The sequence below is a fragment of the Felis catus genome, chromosome F1, assembly GCF_018350175.1.
Source record: "Felis catus isolate Fca126 chromosome F1, F.catus_Fca126_mat1.0, whole genome shotgun sequence".
Lineage (NCBI taxonomy): Eukaryota > Metazoa > Chordata > Mammalia > Carnivora > Felidae > Felis > Felis catus.
In genome coordinates this window covers 42,365,976-42,386,197 of record NC_058384.1, presented here as the reverse complement: position 1 = coordinate 42,386,197, position 20,222 = coordinate 42,365,976, and the positions used below count along the sequence as shown (strand labels likewise).

Here is a 20,222-nt window from a genome sequence, read left to right as displayed (position 1 = left end):
GGCTGGCTCCGTCCGGAGAGCATGTGATTCTTGATCTCCGGGTTGTGAATTCAAGCCCCACATTGGGCAGAGAGCCTACTTTAAAAAAAAAATACCAGATGGGAGGAAGGCAGGAAGGAAAAACAAGAGGGAGGGAGGGACGGAGGGAAAGAGGAAGAAAGGAAGAGGTCCATTTTCTAGGAAATGTGTTCTTGGGATACACTTTCTCTAAGAGCCCTGCCCCACCCCAGCTCTACCCCTGCTGGCGATACCTCCCTGCCCGTCAGAACCACCCCCTGCATCACCACCACCCTCGCCACGCACACTCCACTGAGCTGCTTCACCATCGTACCCTCCTCCGGCAAAGGGATGTCCTAGTTTAAGGTTTTTCGGATAATGTGCCGTTTGGGGGAAAGCAGTTGATTATGTTTCTAGCTTTTGTGCCTCAGCGTTCGGTGTCTGGTCCCACTACGCTGGGTGCATCTCATCTCAGGAACACCCCCTCTGACCGGGGGTCTCCCGCGAGCCCCTGCCCCCACCAATCCTCGCTTCCCCCTCAGGCCCCTGTAGCTCCCAAGACCTGTGTGATCTGCCTTCCATTTTCCTGGGTCATCTCTTGAGCAGGCCTCAGGGTGGGATCGCCCCAACCCTGTGGCTGAATTCCTGTTCCTCCAAGGTCCCCAGAACAAACAGGTTAGGGCACTTGGTTCTCTCCACCCCGCCCCGCAGCTCCAAGGTTCTGGTCCCAGCCCTGGTGCCTCCCCCAGAGCTCTTCAACTAATTGCTCCTGGACGACCCACCCACACATGGCAGCCCAGGCTGGTTATTAAACTCCATTCTGGGTCTTTCTTTCCCTCTCAAGGCCCCAGCTGTTCATCTCTGCTGGGCTCAGGGCCTCCATCTGATTGAAAAATTCCTCCGAGGAGCCAGCTGGGGCCCTCCGGGATTGGGGAGTTCAGCATGATGTGGGCAGGAGGTCAGATGGAAGAAAGACAATGTCCATTTTTTTTTCATCTTTTCCCCTGCGTCAGTGTTTGCTCTTTATGGACAGAAGCGGGACCAGCCCGATGCCAATCTCCCCAACTCGAAGGCTCAGCGAGGTCAGTTTCTCCCTCCATACCAGTGGGCGTGGCAAGACTTTCCCACTAAACTAACCATGGCCGGGAATAAATCCGTGCTTGGCTCAAAGCAGCAGAAACCAGGCTCTCCGAACCACCAGCCTTGTCTGCCTTCATCCTCAACCCCCACTGGGCACTCCCAGCCGTGGTCACACCACCCGAATCTCCTTGGGATCACTGTCATGGAGCAAAGTGGGATTTGAGACCATTTTTAGAGAAACCCTGGGCACCCTTTGTCTCCTGAGAGATACCGGCCTCCGGAAGACCCGACCCCACGGCACACACCCGGCCGTGGGATCTGACCAGAGGGCCAGGCTCCGGCTGGATTTATGCATCCCCTGACTGGTTCTCACGTCCGGGGTCTGCCCCACTGGGAAAGGGCAGGTGCAACACGACCCCTTCCCCTGGGCCTCTGCCAGCTCCATGACCCTTGACCTCCAGGTGACGCAGCCTGGGCCCTAGACGTAGGATCCTGGGGAGCCTCTGTGAGAAACAGTGGACCCTGGGCTGACGGGGGCTTGGGAGATAGGCTGATAAGGGTCTTACCCACTCTCCTTCCCATCCCACAGCCCCAGGCCCTGCACACAGCCCCAAGTCAGAGAGGAGAGACCCTCGTGGTGATTCCGCCTCCGTCTGCATTTTCCCCACAACAGTGGATGTGGTCCAGTAACAGGTCGGGCCACCTGGCAGGGAGTGGGGACACATGGAATCCTAGAAAACCAGTGCTGACCGTCCCAGGGGTGACGCATACCTCCCGGCAGGGCGCTCACCCTTGGGCAACGCCAACTGCTAGACCTTTCTTCCTTGGAACGGAACTGAGCCTGATTTTTTTCTCCCTGCCTCTCACCCCCGGGGCCTCGGTTCTGCACTGTGGGGCCGCACAGTCAGGTCTGGCTCTGCTTCCCTCAGAAAATCCTTCAAGGGCCTCGTGGCCTCCTGGGGCTTCTCTCCTGGCTCAGCCTCTGCGTGCAGAGAGCCCTCCAGGAACTTTCAGGTCTTGCTTTCAGGATCTTTGCTCATTCCGACTCCAGACCATCAACCATCCTGCCTGGTCTCTGGTCTCAGGCTCTCGGGCCTAGGAGTTAAGAAGGGGGACTGAGGGGAGCCGCGAAAAGGGCAAGGGACAGCCACCCTCTCCCAGCCTTTGAGCTGCAGTAACCAGGAGAAACCAGGGAGGCTACTATTTCTGGGCTCCGTCACCCTCGCCTCTCCTGGGCCTCCTGGACCACGATTTCACCACGGGGGGGCCTCATGCCCTCAGGAGTCTCTCTCCTGCTGAGGTTATTCACACCCAGTATTCGCCCCTGTGCCCCACTGTGGGTCTGGGCCACAGGAAGTGCTGTGGCAGGCAGGAGACAGGGATGTGGGCAGGGAGGGTACTGGGTCAGAAAGTGCCCAGGGCCACAGGGCTCCCAGACCTGTGGGCTGGAAGCCCTGCCCCTGCCCCTGCCTTTGCCACAGAAGGTTCTGGTCAACCTAGAGTATACTTGAGGCCCCGGGTGCTCCGTGCAGGGCGTCTAAGCTGCAGCCAGGTGCTGGGCTTCAAAGGGCTCCCTCCCCTACAGAAAGCGCTGTGGGGTGGCCGTGCTCCTGACCGCGCAGCCATAGCTCAGCACCCCCTCTTTTGAATCCCATGGCTCTGCCGGTCACGTCTGACACCCACGGCCACACAGAGGGGCCGGGATTACAGGCAGAGCGTTCAGCTCTCAGCTCATCCTTCCCCAAGCTCCCTGAAGCCCCCCCCCAACCCCACTTCCTCATCTGAACAGTGGGTGCAAGGGCACGCGCTTCCCGAGGCTGCGAGAGAATACAGTCCTTCAGGGCGCAGGGTAGGTGCTCAGTAAAGGGTGCTGCTGTTCCCCGCCTTCAGAGGCCGCCGCAAGGCTGACCCCATCTCCCCACTTGCTTTCTCCCTTGCTCCTGCTCTGGGGGTTGGAGAGTGGGGAGGGAGGCGGTGGTCAGTCACCTGCAATGGCCAGGACAGGTCAGAAGCTTGTCAGGGTCTCAGGCAGGGGAGAGGCAGGGAGAAGTGAGATTCTGGGACAGCACACCCCACCCCTTGGTGGCTGGGCGGACCCCCGTGTATCACAGGATATGGTGCAGGGGAGACACAGGGCCCCACTCTGCCTCACCCCAGCTATGAATTAGGACCCGTTGTGTACCCTCCCGGGTCTTGGTTTCCTCCTGTGTTAGAGGGACACTGGTCCACTCGCTTCCCAGGGCTGCCGTGGACATTGGGAGAAGACACTTCTCCCTCCAGGCGCCTGCCTTCGGCCTGGGACCCTCCCGTCCCACTCACTCAACCCTTGTCACCACTGGACATGCAGGTCCCGCCTCTTCGTTTACCAAAGACTTTGGCTCCTGGCTTACAGCCTTCCCCCACCCCATGCCCTCTGCAGTCTTTCTGGATGACATCACCATCCACGCAGACGGTGACCCGGCCAGCAGCCTGGCCTCTCCGCTCCTCGAGCGCCCTCCATGCAGTGGCCTCGCCCCCACACCCTTTCTGGGCCCACGGTCCTCCGCTTCCTTCCTGTTCGTCCGCCCTGTCCTGTCCTGACTTCTTTCCCACATCCACCTTCTAGGACACAGTCTATCATTCAATAACATCTTTGCTGGGCCCCGAAATCCCTTCGGCTCTCCTCTTCGATCACCACGTGTGGCACCACCCCAGCCCTGGATGAAGCCAGCCACACACTGCCTTGCTGTCCCCACCCAAGCAGCCAAGCACTGTGGTGGTGGCGGGGAGGCAGAGAACAGGGCAGACTGGCTTTCGACGACAATGGTGTGATCTCCAGCCATTAAATGTTTAATTCCTCCCAGAAAACCCCTAAGTTTCCCTGGCCAGCTTCTTCCATCTTTCCATAACCATTGCACACCTTCTCTATTTCTCCGCATGCCTCCGAACCCCACCCCCATCCCCAGCTCTCAGCAGTGGTCCCTGCTCCCCACTTGTCTGAGAAGAGGACAGTCACCGGACAGAAAGGCCCTCGGCCGCCAGCACCTGGTGGCCATGCGTGGGCCCTGCCTTCCTGACTCCCACCTGCTCGGGATCTTACTGCCATGATTATCCCTCCTCTCCCCCGAGTCCTTTCCAGGCCTTTAAATATATTCTCTTCCCTCCCACCATTAGAGGAAGGAGGGAGAGGGGCAGGCAGGGAGAGGAGAGGGAAAACCCTTCACTTTGTCCTCACTCGCCTCCAGCCATCACCTCCTCCTCCGTTATCCCTGGCTTCTCAGAAAGGCTGTCTGGGCTACACCGCCTGCATCTCCCTTCTTCCTCTCATTCTTCCACATTCCCTGTCTGGATTCCCGTCCGTCCGCATCACCCAAACAGCTCCCACTAACAGCACCGATGGCCACATGTCTGCCTTGTAACCCACGTCTTGCCTGACCTCCAAGCAGCCCCTCCCACGGCTCACTCTCGCTGCGTAACCTCCCTTCTCCTTGGGCTTCAGGGACACCGGACGGTTTCCCCCTTCCTCTCTGTCCTCTTCTTTGTGGTCTGTTAGACAGGCCGTTTCTCCACCGCTGGGCCACGGAAGCTGGAGTCCAGAGCTTCCTTGCTCTTTCCCCCCCTCCCCTCAGCTAATTGTATTCATATGTGTGACATTCATGACCAATGGCAAATAACACATAAATCTTTCACCCAGGTCCACGTGCACCTGCCACTTAATGTCACACCTGGGATATTTCTTTCTTTTTTTTTATTCCCTGCCCCTGTCTCCACAAAGGAACCCCACACTCAACAGGTCCTCAAACTCATGGTCTCCCCAGACCTCTTTCCCCTCTGGAATCCTGAATCTCTTTCACTTGGGATCACCAGGCATCCAGAAACCTCCCTCTCCTTCACTCCCCATATCTCACCCATGACCTAATTTTATTTCCTAAGTTTTTCTCAATTCCATCCAATCTTTTCTGTCTCCACCACGCCCACCTCCCCTAGTCCAAGCTGGTTCCGGCGCTCTGGCTTCCTAACTGGCACGTGCCACATGATTCCGGACCATTCCGAAGTCCTTGCTGAGCCACACCGTAGCCGCAATGTCTTTGCAAAACGCGTTCAATTACATCATCATTCCCGTCTTAACCTGTTTACCCGTTGTGCTCTTAAGGTAAACACAGTGTGGCGTTCAAGAACTTTCACGGTTGGACGCTCAAGTCACGTAGAGTTCTGGGACATACTGCCTTAGCTTATAGGCTGACTCCACCCGTTACCGTGGGTGTGATCCTAGACACGCTGCTTTCTGAATCCTCCCATATCTCAGCTTCCTCATCTGTAAAGTGGAATAACAATAGTACCACTCCATGCAGTTGTTTTGAGGGTCACATGCATTAAGCACCTAGAGTGACCCTTGGCGTTAGCTCTTATCATCTCCGCTTCCCAATCTCCTCTCTCACCCCACTTCCTCTGGTCTCTGTCTAGCCACACCGGCTTCTTTTGGCCCTTGTTCTCATCATGCTTCCTCTCTCCACAGGGCCTTTGCACATGCTGCTCCCATCGGGACTCTATTTCTTTCCCTCTTCAGCTATTCGTTGCCTGCCCGTGTCGCCTTCAGGTCACAACTCCAGTGTCATTTCTTTGGCGATGCCTTCCTGGAGTTCCCTGACTGTGCTGGTCATCATTGTTATTTTACATCTATGTTGTGATGATACCCTATTTCTCCTACAGACTGTAGGATCCACAGGAGCAGAAATGGCATTTATTTTTTGTCAATCTCGGCATCTAGAAAAATGTCTGGCAACTAATAAATGCTCGATGAATACTGTTTAATGAATGAAGAGAACCAAGGTCTATTGGAATGCTTCATAAATCCTCCTCCAATTTGCCAAGACAGACCCCCCTCCCCACTCTGAGGGGTTCTAAAAAGATTTCCCCCGGGGGCACCTGGGTGGTTAAGCATCCGACTTCAGCTCAGGTCATGATCTCACGGTTCGTGAGTTCGAGCCCTGCGTCGGGCTCTGTGCTGACGGCTCAGAGCCCGGAGCCTGCTTCGGATTCTGTGTCTCCCTCTCTCTGCCCCTCCCCCACTCGCCCTCTGTCTCTCAAAAATAAATAAACATCAAAGAAAAATTTTTTAAGTGCTCCCCTTGCCCTCAGATACTTTGTTCACTGCCAACCACAGTGCCTGAAAAATTCTCCAATGAGAGTTTACACCAGGAAATGCCACATCCTCCTGTCGTGTGGTAAGGGTGTTATAATCCCAGAGGTCCAAGCATACTCATTAGGCAACACATTAGCAAGAGATTTTAGCTTCTCTAAGTCCTTGCTGCTCGCAGCTGGTTGCAGAGCAAAGGCCAGAACACTAGCACCCTAGGGCCCACCCAGTATCTGTTTCATGCTACAGATTTAGAGACTGAGCCCCAGAGAGGTGGAGGGGTCCAACGTCACTTAGCAGGTTCGTGGTTGAATCCAGACCGGAACCCAGGGGTCCCAGACAACTAGCCCCCAGCTAGTTCCCTAGTTCCTTCAGCTGATAAGTGCGAAGCACCACTTTGGGCAAGAGGCAGAGGCAGGTCTGCGAGGTCACTCTGATACGGGACAGCTGAGGTCCGTGCTCTCCTGGAAGGGCTCGTGTGGCGCCTTGGGAGCCCCCAGCAGAAGGCAGGCAGTTCCGGGCTGAATCAGGACCTGCTTCGTGGAGCAGGTGGTGATATTTGAAATGGGCCCCGAGGCATGAGCAAGGAAAAGCCAGGAGAGGGCATCCTCGCCTGAATAAATAGCACCCCTCCTGGGACTTAGGAGTCAGGTGTGTGTATGGAGAGCTGCCCCAGGTTGTTTGTAAACTACAAGGAAAAGGGAAGGTGGCAGAGACAGGCCCAGAAGGGACTCAGGGCCCCGTGGGAAGGGAAGGAGGAGTTGGAAGATCAGCAACCCCTCACTCCTGAGGGCTCCCACCCACACGAGGCGAGCTGAGGGTAGACACACACCCCTTCCCCCAGATTCCTGCGTCCAGAGGCCCATACAAGGCGCTTCTCCCCCTGCCGGGCCGTGGTATTCTCCCCCTCCACAGCTGCTGCTAACAGAGGCTTGGAGGGAGGCGGCACAGAGGCCTCTGGGTCTGGCTCTGTCACGAACAAGCCAGGAGGAGTCACCCGTGTTCCAGAAGGGAACTGAGACACAAAGTGGAAGAAGCCGGTCAGGAACACAGCCGAGGTTAACCTAGAGGATGGCACTTGAAGGGTACGGAGGGTGGAGTCTGGCGGGGGAGGTTGGAAACCTACGTTCTGTGCCGGTCTCAGCCCTGACCGTGTTCTGGAACACTGATGTTTCCCATCAGCCTCTGCCCCGGCGGGGGTCGCAGGGCCAGGCCGAGATGGGGCTGCTGGCGTCACTGGGCACAGCATTGCTTTCCCACAGCCCTCCTTTTCCCTGGCTCCTGAGCTCTGCGTCGAAACCTGGTCACCCTTCACCTATCTAGCTCCGTCCCATCGGGGGGATTTATTACTGGCCGCCCTCCATGTGCCCCCGGATAATAAATCAGGGCAGAGCTAAATCTCAACCGTCCCAAGTGTGGAGCGCATAAAAGGAGAAGGGCTCTGGGAAGCCACAAGGCTTCTGCAGGTTCCCAAGAGAGCCGAGCACCCAGGCGAAGCATGGACCAAGGGAGCAGAATGCCTCGCTGGGGCCTCCTGCTGGTGCTCTGCGGCTCCTGCACCTTCGGTCTCCCCGCAGACTCTGGCGCCTTCAGACGGTAACTCAGGCTGGGGGGGGGCGGGGGCGCAGGGGTTCCCACCTTCCTAACACCCCTGGCTTTCTGATATGGGATGTCATCCAGTCCTCATGACCAGGGAGGCGCGGGCCCATTCAGAGAGGTGGCTCGGCCGATGTCACAGGGCCGATAGTGGCACACTACCCTAGTGGCCCGAAGGCCACGTCATTTGATCCCTGCCCAGAGCCCTTGCTTCCTGCACAGATCGCCAGGCGAGGCACTCAGATGATTCAGACCTGCCCCTTGTTCTCAAGGAGGTCACAGTCTAATTGTTAAGAAGGGGGTGGTATGGTTAAGCCTACCAAGGAAAAACAATTTAGTGGTTAAATACAAGCCTTCTAGAGTTGAATTGTCTTGGCTTAAATCCTGCTCCACTCGCGGAACTAACTAACTGGGAAAGCATGGGCAAGTTACTTAACCTCTCCAGGTCTCAGTTTACCATTTTTAAAGCAGGGATAATAGCAGCACCTGCTTCACAGGTCTGCTTTGAAGATTGAATGAGAGATATGGAAAGCCCTCAGCCTGATGCCCGAAGGCTGTAAAAAACCCAGCTGTTACTAGTCCCACAGGGTGGGTTGTTACAAACGTTGAAAGAAAGGCTTAAGGCGTGGCCTGAAGGAAGGAGGAGGGAGGCCTAGTAGCGCCCACACCCCGGTGCCAGGCCCTGTGGGAAATGGGCTCATTAAGTTCCCTGAGTTCACTAAGGCTGAAGGGGGGGCCCTGGCCCCTGGCCCCTGGCCCCTGGCCGGCTCAGTCGGTTAAGCGCCCAACTTCAGCTCAGGTCAAGAGCTCACGGGTTGGTGAGTTCGAGCCCCGCGTCGGGCTCTGTGCTGACAGTCCAGAGCCTGGAGCCCACCTTGGATTCTGTGCCTACCTCTCTATCTGCCCCCTCCCCACCTGCTCTCTGTCTCTCAAAAAGTGAATAAATGTTAAAAAAAAATATACACTTTAAAAAAAAAGGCTAGGGGCGCCTGGGTGGCGCAGTCGGTTAAGCGTCCGACTTCAGCCAGGTCACGATCTCGCGGTCCGTGAGTTCGAGCCCCGCGTCGGGCTCTGGGCTGATGGCTCAGAGCCTGGAGCCTGTTTCCGATTCTGTGTCTCCCTCCCTCTCTGCCCCTCCCCCGTTCATGCTCTGTCTCTCTCTGTCCCCAAAAAAATAAATGTTGAAAAATAAATAAATAAATAAATAAAAATAAAAAAATAAAAAAAAAGGCTGAAGAAGGGGAGAGGCAGGAGGGAGTCTCCAAGAGAAAGGGTTTCAGTGTGGGGAGGGCAGGTGGTGGAACCAGAAGACCTCAAGGTAAGAGCAGGATTTTGTTGCTTTTTAAAGATCTTCCTTTATTTTAATTTTTTTTAATGTTTATTTATTTCTGAGAGAGACCTAGAATCCGAAGCAGGCTCCAGGCTCTGAGCTGTCAGCACAGAGCCTGACGCGAGGCTCGAACTCACGAACCGCGAGATCATGACCTGAGTTGAATCTTAACCGACTGAGCCCCTAAAGATTTTATTTTTAAGTCATCTCTACACCCAGCATGGGGCTCGAACTCACAACCCCAAGATCAAGAGTCACACGCTCCACCGACGGAGGCAGCTGGGTGCCCCTAAGAGGGCAGGTTTTAACAGTCCTAGTTGCTAAGCCTGTAAAATGTCGAGGATTTCACAGGATCTTTCCACATATCTCCTCTCAAATTCTCCTCCTGACAACCCAGCAGTCCCATTTTACAGGTGAGGACACAGAGGCTCAGGGAGGTCACGTGTAAGAGGCTGAGCCTCAAGACACACTGGGCCTTTTGTTTCCAAAGCCTTTTCACCTGCTTCCAGCCTCCCAGAGAGTAACTGCTAGGGTAGGGGTGCGGGGTGAGAGACGGAGTGCCTGCAGGCAGCCCCCACCCCCAGAGTAAATGTGGAATTGAGGTAAAAACATTCTCCCTGTTCTCTTTAAAAAGCCAGGAAGAGGGGCACCTGGGTGGCTCAGTCAGTTAAGTGTCTGACTCTTGATTTCGGCTCAGTTCATGGTCTCAGGCTCAGTGAGTTCAAGGCCTATGTTGGGCTCTGTGCGGACAGCGCGGAGCCTGCTGGGGATTCTCCCTCTCCCGCTGCCCCTCCCCCGCTTATGCTCATGCTCAAAAAATAAATAAAATAAATAAAAAGAGAAGAACGGGATTGGGCCAGGAGTGGAGAAAGAGGCTTTTGAAACGCAAAATTTTTCACCTGCTATTTGCACAGTGTCACGCAAGGCACGTTGGGGGATCTGAACACAGGGCCCCATTCTCAAGGTGCTTTCATTGCCTTCTGCACAGTCTTCACATTTATTGAGCAGTGGGCAGCTTGTTTAATCTGCACAGTGATTCTCTGGGGCAGGTACTACTGTTTAGTCCATTTTTACAAAGGAGTTGATGGGGGCTCACGAAAGGCCCGGAGAGGTTGGGTTAAGTTGATCCGAATCACACAGTAAGAAAGGGTTTAAACATGTGCCCACGACTGCTGTGTCCTCACCACCAGGCGGCACCACCTCCAGGGGCATTAGGCTGTGCAGTGCAGGCTCCGAGCACCCGAGGAAAAATGGAGCCGGAGCCCAAGCAGAGGTGGGGCCAGTGTGAACTGGAGTTCCTGGGGCAAGCTTCCTGGAGGTGGGATGCATGCTGGGCTTAGAAGAATGGAGAGCTGGGGGCGAGGAAGGGACCTTCTGAAAGGAGAATGGGACATGTCAGGGTCCAGGGCAGAGGCTGTTCAGAGTAAATAGTAGAGAGAGCACCCTCTTGGGGATCAAGCCTTCTCTGCCCTTCCATTTTCCCATCTGTAAACATGGGAATAATAACCTCACCCACCCCAGGGGATGGCTGAGAATAAGATCATAATTGTGAAACGGCTTTGTGAACAGCAAACTGTGACACAACGATGACGAGTCATTTCTGTTGATGTGAGGCTGGCTGGCAGGAAAGCTGTATTTGCATAAGGGGGTCCGAGAGTGCCGGGTGCGAGGAGGGAAGGGCGGTACAGGGAGACCAGCAGCTAGAAAAGAAGACGGGTTCTCCATAAACTGGGCTGCAATCCCAGAACCCCCTGGCCAACAGCTAGGGACATCTCCCCTGAAGCTTCTGCAAAGAGGCTTCCCATGGGAGCTCTGGGGACTCTCTCTGGGAAACAAGTCCAAAGACGCCGCTTTGAGTCCCTGCTCCATCCACAACCCTGTGAGCCTCTGCTTCCTCATTGAAATTTTTTCAAATGTTTATTTTTCAGAGACAGAGACAGAGCATGAGGGGGGAGGGGCAGAGAGAGAGGGAGACACAGAATCCAAAGCAGGCTCCAGGCTCTGGGCTGTCGGCACAGAGCCCGACGCAGGGCTCGAACTTGTGAACCCTGAGATCATGGCCTAAACCGAAGTCGATACTTAACCGACTGAGCCACCCAACGTGCCCTGTCTGCTTTCCTCATCATTACCTGAGGATAAGGATGGCTGGCCTACGGTCGAAGGCTATGTGGAGGGTGTATAGTGTTTGAAACTGACCAGGTGGCCCCTCAGTATGTTTTACCGGCCCCCACCCAGCCCCAGGGTCTTTAATTCTGCCTCCCAAAGCTGATAGGCCGGTGTCAGGGAAAGGAACTGAAGGACTGGGACTCAGGCTCAAGAAGTCACATCTTCCGTGAGTTCGAGCCCCGCGTCGGGCTCTGGGCTGATGGCTCAGAGCCTGGAGCCTGTTTCCGTTTCTGTGTCTCCCTCTCTCTCTGCCCCTCCCCCGTTCATGCTCTGTCTCTCTCTGTCCCAAAAATAAATAAACGTTGAAAAAAAAATTTTTTTTTTTTAAATAATAAAAAGAAGTCACATCTTTCCACGGGCAGGGGGGCACAGTTACTCTGGACATGCCGATTGCTCTCCCCACGCCACCCATTCAGTCCCAAGGTTCCAGCCCACAGCCCTGGCTGGGTGTCTACCCTGGCCTGGCATCCTGGAGCCCCGGCAGGCTGCTGTGGGCGCCTGCTGCCACCTACAGGCCTCACACGGCACTGCCCGGTCCTGTCCAGCCTTGAGGGGAGTGTCCCAGCCTTCATCTTAGAGGGGATGTCGCTGTTGCGTTTCCTCCTCTGTCTCCTTGCCTGCCGGAGCTCCTTGAAGGCAGTGATTTTTTTTTTTTTTAAGTTTATTTACTTGGGGGAGGGGAGGGGCAAAGAGAGAGGGAGGGAGAGAATCCCAAGCAGGCTCCACGCTGTCCATGAAGAGCCCCATGCAGGGCTCTATCTCGCGGTTGGTGACCTGAGCTGAAATCAGGAGTCAGAAGCTTAACCAACTGAGCCACCCAGGCACCCCACTGATGATCTTTATGTTTCTATCTCTAGTATCCACTGGAGTGCAGGCACAGAGTAGGTGTTCGACCTGTAATTATGAAAGGAAGGAAGGAATGAACGAATGGCCTCGTAGTGATAGGGATCAGAACTAGACAACAGAAGGAAGTGTGTTAAGGATTATTTAGTGCCAGTGCAGCTGACTCAACGAGGCTTGCGAATTCTCCTTGAGAGGCCTTAGGGCACAAGAGTGCTTCTCAGGTGTCTAGGCTAGGTTAGGGAGAATTGTACCAGAAGCTTCAGGACTGTGTACCACTGTTATGAGGGAGTACAGAGCTCTTCGGTTTTTTTCTTCCCTCACCCCGGGTCAGGATCTTCCTCAAGAAAATGCCTTCGATCCGGGAAAGCCTGAAGGAGCGAGGCGTGGACGTAGCCAGGCTTGGTGCTGAGTGGAGCCAGTTCACCAAGAGATTCTCCTTTGGCAACAGCACGTCGCCTGTGGTCCTCACCAACTACCTGGATGTGAGCGCCCCTGCTTTTCCGTCTCCTTTCTCTTTCTGGGGCCCAAGGCTCTCTTTGCTCCTTCCATGCTGCCTGTGACTGAGTTGCTGAGATGCACAAAGTGCCCTATAAAACTCCCATTTCAGAGCTAGAAAGGTTGAGCCACAGAGGGCAGAAAGGAGCCCAGAGGCAGAGTTAGGTTTGGAACTCAGGAATCCAGGCTCTGGGTTTCAAGGTGGGCAGGGTGGGTATGTGACCTCAGATGCGGGTTTCTGTGGCCGGGCTCTGCGCGGCGTGCCTGCTTATTGGGTCAGCAGCCCTTCGAGGGGCGGGGCATCATCTTCATTTTCAGTATTCTTCTTTTGCCCTCTTGTCTCACATCCAGGGAAGTCCTAAGACAGTGCTAAGGGTCCCACCCGGGCCCTGCTGGAAAAGGGAAACCCGGGGCGGTTGTCTGATCTAGCTAATCTCACCCCAGGTGCCCAAGGGGGTATCCAGCAAAGCCCCAAGCTTCCCCGCGCCTCCAGCTGCCTCTTTCCTTTCACCCCCACAGACCCAGTACTATGGCGAGATCGGCATTGGCACCCCACCCCAGACCTTCAAAGTCATCTTCGACACAGGCTCAGCCAACCTCTGGGTGCCCTCCACCAAGTGCAGCCCTCTCTACACAGCATGTGGTGAGCAACCCCCTCTCCACACGCCTACAGGACCTCTCCCCGAGCCCCCTGCCACACTTGGCCGGGCCTGCCTCACACCCTCTGCTACCAATTGAGCTATTTCCTCCCTGCTTCTGCTCCTGTTGCCCCCGAGAGGAGAGATGACAATGTCCCCCATTTCCCCGATACGGCCGCCAAGGTAAAATGGCGGCATTAGAAGTCCCCAGCTCACCCAGAAGTCCACTTCTCACCTTTCCTGAGATTGGGGCCAAATCCTCAGACCCACCCCAGGCTCTCAGGGTCTTCCACGCCCTTCCTTAGTCAACAGCCTCTTCTCAAGAGCTTACTGGAACCAGAATCTTCTCCTCATCCCAGCCTCAGAATCACTGTGGAATGCTTGATTGGAGACAAAATTCTCAGAGATCTGGGCACGTGACAGGGGCCCAAGAAACACACTCCTTGATTGATGAAACACGTTTGCAAGCCTCCCACCTCAGGGCCTCCCCGCCCCTTCACAGAAGGCCTCAACCACAGGGGGCCACGCCCACAGGCACCTGCCTCCCAGCCCCCCTGCCGGTCCTCTCTTGAACAGACCTGAGCCTATATCCCTCTGCCAGAGATTCACAGCCTCTATGACTCTTCGGAATCCTCCAGCTACATGGAGAATGGGACGGCATTCGCCATCCACTACGGATCTGGGAAGGTCAAAGGTTTCCTGAGCCAGGACGAGGTGACTGTAAGTGGGAACGCCCCAGGTCATCTGACCTCTGCCCTTCTGGTCCCAGACCTCCCCTGCCACTGGAGGGCCCATACTTGGAGGGGGACGGGGGGTACAGTTCAGTCCACCTTAGAGCCTGGGCAATTGAGGAACTCCCTGCCTTGCTGCAAAGAAGCAGGGCCTGGGACAGAGCAAGCCTGAGCTCCTGGGTCCACACTGGGTGATTTATGGAAGCTTTTACGTGTAACTCACGTGAGAGCTTAGCCGGAGCCCCACAGCCTCCTGTCAGCTAACCAGCCTGAGGTCACCCAGCTCCGACTGGGCCCTTCACAAGACCCCAGACTGAAATCAGAGTCGGTGTCAGGGTCAGCAGTACTGGTTTCATTATGGCCAGAGTTAGTTTGGGGGTCAGGCATAGGTTCTAAGATCCTAGTTGAGGTTAGAGTTTAGGATTAAGGTCAGGGCTTGGTTTTCTTTTCCATTTGGCTTGCCTCGGACCCTTTCCATTCTGGGAGTTACTCCAGCCCCTGCTCTAAGCTATGGGAAGGGTACACATGGAACATGAGAGGCCCGTTGTCTGGGAAACCAGGGGAGAAGGTCTGGCTGGGCTGGAGAAATCCTTACCCATAGTGGGGGTGAGGAACTGAGACCCAGTCCTGCCAGTGTGGAAGCTGGGCCCCTGGGGAGAGGGTGTGAGAGCTCCTGGTACCTTGGTGGTTACTGATTGTCAGTACCCCTTTCCAGGTCCTGGGCAACCCCACAGCCTGCATGTGTATTAGAAGAGAGGATATGTGTGGGGGGTTGATAAAATGGTCTTATCCCCAGTTTCTCTACCCTAGGGGATGTGGGTCCTTGACTCCCCCCTGGCCAGCGGGGGAGGCAGCAGGCTTGGTCTCCTCTGGTCCTTCCTCCCACAGGTGGGCGGAATCACAGTGACACAGACGTTTGGAGAGGTCACAGAGCTGCCCCTGATACCCTTCATGCTGGCCAAGTTTGATGGGATTCTGGGCATGGGCTTCCCTGCACAGGCTGTTGGCGGGGTTACCCCTGTCTTTGACCACATCCTCTCCCAAGGGGTGCTAAAGGAGGATGTCTTCTCTGTCTACTACAGCAGGTGAGGCTGGGGCTTCAGGGGCTGAGGCAGGGGTGGCGGAGGGTATCAGGAGAGCTGGGAGAGCAAGAGGGGAGTTGGGACCGGGATGTTTCTGGGTTCCTGATTAGGTGGTATTCCAGCCGTATGTCGAGCTCCACCAGCCAATATGGAAGTCACTACTTAAATTGAAATTAATTAAAATTTAATAAAATTTAAGTCTTTAGTCACACTAGCCCCATGTCCAGTGCTCGGCAGCCACAATGACTATGGCTACATATTGGATAGAAGATAACAGAACATTTCCATCATTGCAGCAAGTCCTGTCAGCACTCTCTAGAACAAGAGGAAAATGCAGGGTGGGGGTGATGGAAAATAAAGCATTATTGGGACCTGGGACCCTCCCCGTGACGGACCACACAGAAAGCTGGCTTTATTCATTAATGCCTTCATTTATTTGCTCACTCATTGATTCAACAAATATGGCGTGCTTATGTGCCAAGCACTGTGGGAGGTTCTGGGGTGCAGCCGTGAACACAGCGTCCAAAAAGAGTCCCTGCCCTCACAGAGCCTACAGTCAGGAAGGCAGACGGGAAACATTACAACGTGACAAGCAACAGGACAGGGGGCCTGGGGCTTGAAGCCCATGGGTGCCTTTCAACTCTAGGCTGAGCTTGTGCGTGGTTGGGCCAGCCTGGGGGGAGCCATTGTGAGCTCTCGCTGCAGGGTTGCGATCTGCTCCAAGCTGTGGGTTTGGGAAGACCGGAAGAGCTGGAGGCGAGGGAGGTGAGGGTGGAGGGAGGGTCAAGGTCGGAAGAAATTGCACAGGTAAAATGGAGAAGAAGGAAGGAAGAAAAAGAAAACGGGAGGCATTGAGCAGAGGTCACCGGCTGGCTCTGGGGCAGCGTCCTCGGGAGGAGCTGTTGTTGAGCTGGAGCACGGCCAGATGGTGACCAGTTGAGAGGTAGAGATGTGGGCGTCAGGAAGCAAAGGGCAGGTGTAGAGTGCCCTGAGAGATTAGACAGGGGAGCGTCAGGAGGGGTGCAGACTGAGATGCAGAGGGAAGCGGAGACAAGAAGGGTGGGTGTTTTAAAATGCTAGAGGAGGCACGAGCATGCTTGCAGGTGGAGGAGGAAGCCAATGGAAAGAGAGAGAGAGATTGAAACTGGAAAACGGAGGAGCTAAGGGCACAGGAGCCTGGCAGCCGCAGGAGGGAGAAGAATCCAGCAAACAGGAAGAAGGCGGGCCTTGTTGAGAAGAGGGCCTGCCTCTTCCTTGACCCTGGGGCAAGAAGGAAGGAACAGGCCGGGGGATCTTGAAACGTTGGCAGAGGGGCAGCTGGGGGCAGGTGCTATAGCACACGCGCATACGTACTGAATGTGTAAGAGGGCAATGCATTGCACCGGCCCGCATAACGCATGCACACCTAAACCGCCTGCACACGTATGCTGGGAAACCCAGCCCACGTGTGCACCCTGGAAACCAGCCCGAGGGGAGGCCCCGCGCGGTGGGAGGCGTTGTGCGCTGGGAGGAGAGGAAAGCAAGGGAGTCCGCTTTGGACTGGGCACCAATCGCCCCACACACCACCCGGGGGACTTCTGGCAAGTGACTTCACCTCTTGGTGAGTCCAGCACCTAAAGGGTACAAAAGAGGGCATAACACCCACCCTGGCCAACAACAGGCTGGCGAGGCCCACCTGCAACAGAGACCTCATTTCTGCTCTCTCTTTCTCTGCAGAAATTCCAAGTAAGGAGCTGAAACCCACCCCACCACTCCGCCTCGCCTCACATGGCCCTGACCCTCCTGAACACCCCGTCCAGATTCACATACGCCACCAACCCACCAGCCCAAACTCACCTCCGCAGGCCCAGGCTCTGCCAGATGCCTAAGTTTTCCACCCCTCCTTCCAGCTTGCCTCCTGCCCCTTGCCCACCCCCACCCAGCAGGTCCCGGAGACCACCCCACCCATGCACCTGTTCAACCGGCAGCAACTCAAACCCAAGTTGGGAGCCGCAGGGCGGGGGGGGGGGGGGGGGGAGGGATTCTCATCTTGCTCTCGACTCACTGTCCTTGCGCCCGTTCCTTTGCCGTGACCTTGCTGGGGATGTTTTATCAGATGCAGCTGGACTATTCTGGAACCACCTCTGGTTGGGCTTGGGGAGGGGCGAGAACAGTGGACACGTGTTTCTGCAGCTTCCCAGCCTTGCTATCCTTTCCGCCTTCCTCTGCCCCCCACCCCTGTATCCGTGCCCAACATCCCTTGTTGCTGGGGTGCTGGGGCTCAGAGGTCACGGACCTTCAAGAGCTCTGATCTTTCCTTTAGGAATTCCCACTTGCTCGGAGGAGAGGTTGTGTTGGGAGGCAGCGACCCCCAGTATTACCAAGGGAACTTCCACTACGTGAGCGTCAGCAAGACTGGCTCCTGGCAGATCAAAATGAAAGGGTCAGGAAACATCAGCCCGCCCTGCTCTCCCAAAATGCTGCTGCCGGGGGAGGGTGGGAGTGGGATGGGGTACTGTCGCCATCTTGTCCTCTCTCCTAATGCAGTCACTTCTTAAGGCCCAGCCAACGTTTGCTGAGTGCTCTGTCCAGGGATGGGGAACGTGGAGATATGAAAAACAGAGGGGGGAGGGGCTACGGAGAGGAGGTGGCAGTCACCAGGCCACGTGCTGAGGGAGGGGACCAGCACCTTTCCTCCTTCAGGGCATCACCGGGACCACCAGCACGGGCCTCCTGTCACCTGCCTCACTCAGGGAAGCTTGGCGGCCTGGTGGTGTCCCATCAGCCTTCCGTCTGCCTCACTCTCTGGCCTCCCTCAGGGTGTCAGTGAGGTCAGCCACCGTGGTCTGTGAGGAGGGCTGCATGGTCGTGGTGGATACTGGCGCATCCTACATCTCGGGTCCCACCAGCGCCCTGAGGCTGCTCATGGAGACCTTGGGGGCCAAGGAGCTGAGCACAAACGAAGTAAGAAGCTGGGGCAAGCGGGGCCACCGGAGGCTGCGGGAACATCGCCTGATCAGGCCCCCCCAAATTACCGCAGGGAGCATCAGGTCCCACAGGGGGCCGCTTCGGGCCTTGCCCTCCTCTCCTCTCTCGCCACGTGTGACTTGGTGTCCCCTAGGGAGAGGGTGGGCCACGTGCCCAGCCCTCACCAGCAGAGGAGCCCAGCCACAGGCACAGGGCTGTGTCTGCCCCGGGGGCTTCCCACACTCACAGGGCTCCCTTTACCTTCCCCTCAGTACGTCGTGAACTGCAAGCAGGTGCCTACACTCCCGGACATTTCCTTCCACCTTGGAGGCAGAGCCTACACGCTCACCAGCGCAGACTATGTGTTAAAGGTGAGGCTCCAGGCGGCTCCTCGACCACAGGGAGGACGGGTGGGCAGGGGCCCTCTAAAAGGGACAAGTCTTTATGCATAGATCCCATGCTCAGTCGGTGCTTCTCAAGCTTAGCTACATATTAGAGTCACCTGGAAGCTTTTTTTTCTTTAACTATTTTTATTGAAATTCAAGTGAGTTAACATACAGTGTAGTCTTGGCGTCGGGAGATTCACCTCTTACATATAGACATCCAGTGCTCATCCAGAAAAGCGGCCTCCTTAATGCCCCTCACCCATTTAACCCATCCCCCCCACCCACTGGGTCAGCTGGAAACCTTAAAAATCCCAGTAACAAGCCACATCCCCTACCTATTAAATCAGAACCCCTAGGGGCACCTGGGGTCCGTGTTTTCAAAACTCCCCGGTGATTCCAATAGGCAGCCAGGTTTGGGAATCACTGTGCTCATCCCCTTGTCTCCATCCTGTCAGCAAATGCCCCCAGTAATGGTGTGCTCCTATGCACTTATGCCCTTCTTATACTCAACAGATTTAGGGCAGTTAAACACAGTAACTTGCCTAGGACCAGAAGTCCTGCCGGGCTGTAAGCTCTTAAAGGTCTCACAGTGTATGGTTTGCCCAGTGTCTAGCTAGGTACCTGCATCCAGGAGGATGTATGGTGGGGTGAAAGGCCAATGGAGGCCCAGGAGGCACGGGGGACGGAGGGGGTTGTCACTGAGGATGGCTGCTGGGGTCAGGCAAGGCCAAGGGAGGAGACTGGTCATGTGCCAGGCAGTAGGGAAAACCCTCTTGCTTCCTGCCAGGATCCCTACGGTAATGATGGCCTGTGCACTCTGGCCCTCCATGGTCTGGATGTCCCACCGCCCACCGGGCCTGTCTGGGTCCTGGGCGCCAGCTTCATCCGCAAATTCTACACGGAGTTTGATCGCCATAACAACCGCATTGGCTTTGCCTTGGCCCGCTGAGGCCCTCTGCTGCCCCGGTTGGACCCTGCCTTCAGCCCTAGCCTGGAGCTAGAGCACTCTCTTGGACACTCCCCTGCCTGTGCCTGTGCTCTCACGCAGGGGCGCGGGGTGTAGAGCTCCTCCCAGACGCTCACCCTGCCTCCAGCATCAGCTCTTCCCTGCTTTGAGAACAAACAGAAGAATAAAGACTTCATGTTCACAACCTCGTTGCACCTGGATTCACTGGGGTCTGAAATGAGAGGCGCAGCCGTGTATCATGTGCAGACAGGAATGTGACACCAAAAGACAGACTACGCACTCACCTGCACGCACAGGCTCCTGCGTGCAGGGCTGATGCCATTCATCCCCGCTCAGGTGGAGTTATTCGCACGCAGTCGTTTGCTCCCTCCGGCCCCTGCAGGACCAGGGCTAGTGCCGTGCTGGTAGATTATGGGCCAGAAAGATGCTCCAAGCTGGTAGAAGCCAGACTCAAGCCTCTCATGCACTGCAAACCCCCTAACCCCCGACGATGTCACCGTTTATACATGTAGTCTAAGACACCATCACCTGGAACTATAGAACGCCAGAGATCTGACATTCCCTTTTTAAATTTTTTGAAATGCTTTATTTATTTGATGGGGGGGGGGGGCAGAGAGAGAGAGGGAGACACAGAATCCGAAGCAGGCTCCAGGTTCTGAGGAGTCAGCACAGAGCCCAACGTGGGACTCGAACCCGTGAACCATGAGATCACGAACCAAGGCAAAGTGGAACGCTTAACCCACTGAGCCACCCAGGCACCCCGATATTCCCTTTGTACATGTGGGGAACCTGACGCTCAGAGAATGGAAGGCATTTGTCCAAGATGGCTCATTGGAATGTGAAAAGTTA

The 20,222-nt window shown here is 55.8% G+C and overlaps 1 protein-coding gene and 1 long non-coding RNA gene across 5 annotated transcripts; one reads left to right on the top strand and one right to left on the bottom strand.

Annotated features, from left to right (window-relative positions):
• Window positions 1-6,940: 6,940 nt before the first annotated feature.
• On the top strand, window positions 6,941-19,557 carry REN (renin). 3 transcript variants are annotated; one of them, XM_045049420.1, is made up of 10 exons: window positions 6,941-7,278; window positions 12,460-12,610; window positions 13,143-13,266; window positions 13,863-13,981; window positions 14,881-15,077; window positions 16,791-16,799; window positions 17,377-17,496; window positions 17,873-18,017; window positions 18,293-18,391; window positions 19,194-19,557. In XM_045049420.1, exons 1-10 carry the CDS (start codon window positions 7,265-7,267, stop codon window positions 19,353-19,355), a joined length of 1,140 nt encoding a protein of 379 aa, XP_044905355.1. In that variant the 5' UTR covers window positions 6,941-7,264; the 3' UTR covers window positions 19,356-19,557. The 3 variants fall into 3 exon arrangements, with proteins under 3 accessions (XP_044905355.1, XP_003999442.2, XP_019677606.2); XM_003999393.5 differs by lacking the exon at window positions 6,941-7,278 and adding an exon at window positions 7,451-7,789; XM_019822047.3 differs by lacking the exons at window positions 6,941-7,278; window positions 16,791-16,799 and adding an exon at window positions 7,451-7,789.
• On the bottom strand, window positions 12,024-18,446 carry LOC123382934. 2 transcript variants are annotated; one of them, XR_006592120.1, is made up of 5 exons: window positions 18,282-18,446; window positions 17,350-17,475; window positions 17,027-17,206; window positions 13,497-16,687; window positions 12,024-12,179 (listed from the first exon to the last, which is right to left on the bottom strand). It is a non-coding gene; the product is annotated as an uncharacterized LOC123382934 (long non-coding RNA). The 2 variants fall into 2 exon arrangements; XR_006592121.1 differs by having other exon boundaries at window positions 17,119-17,206.
• Window positions 19,558-20,222: the final 665 nt, after the last annotated feature.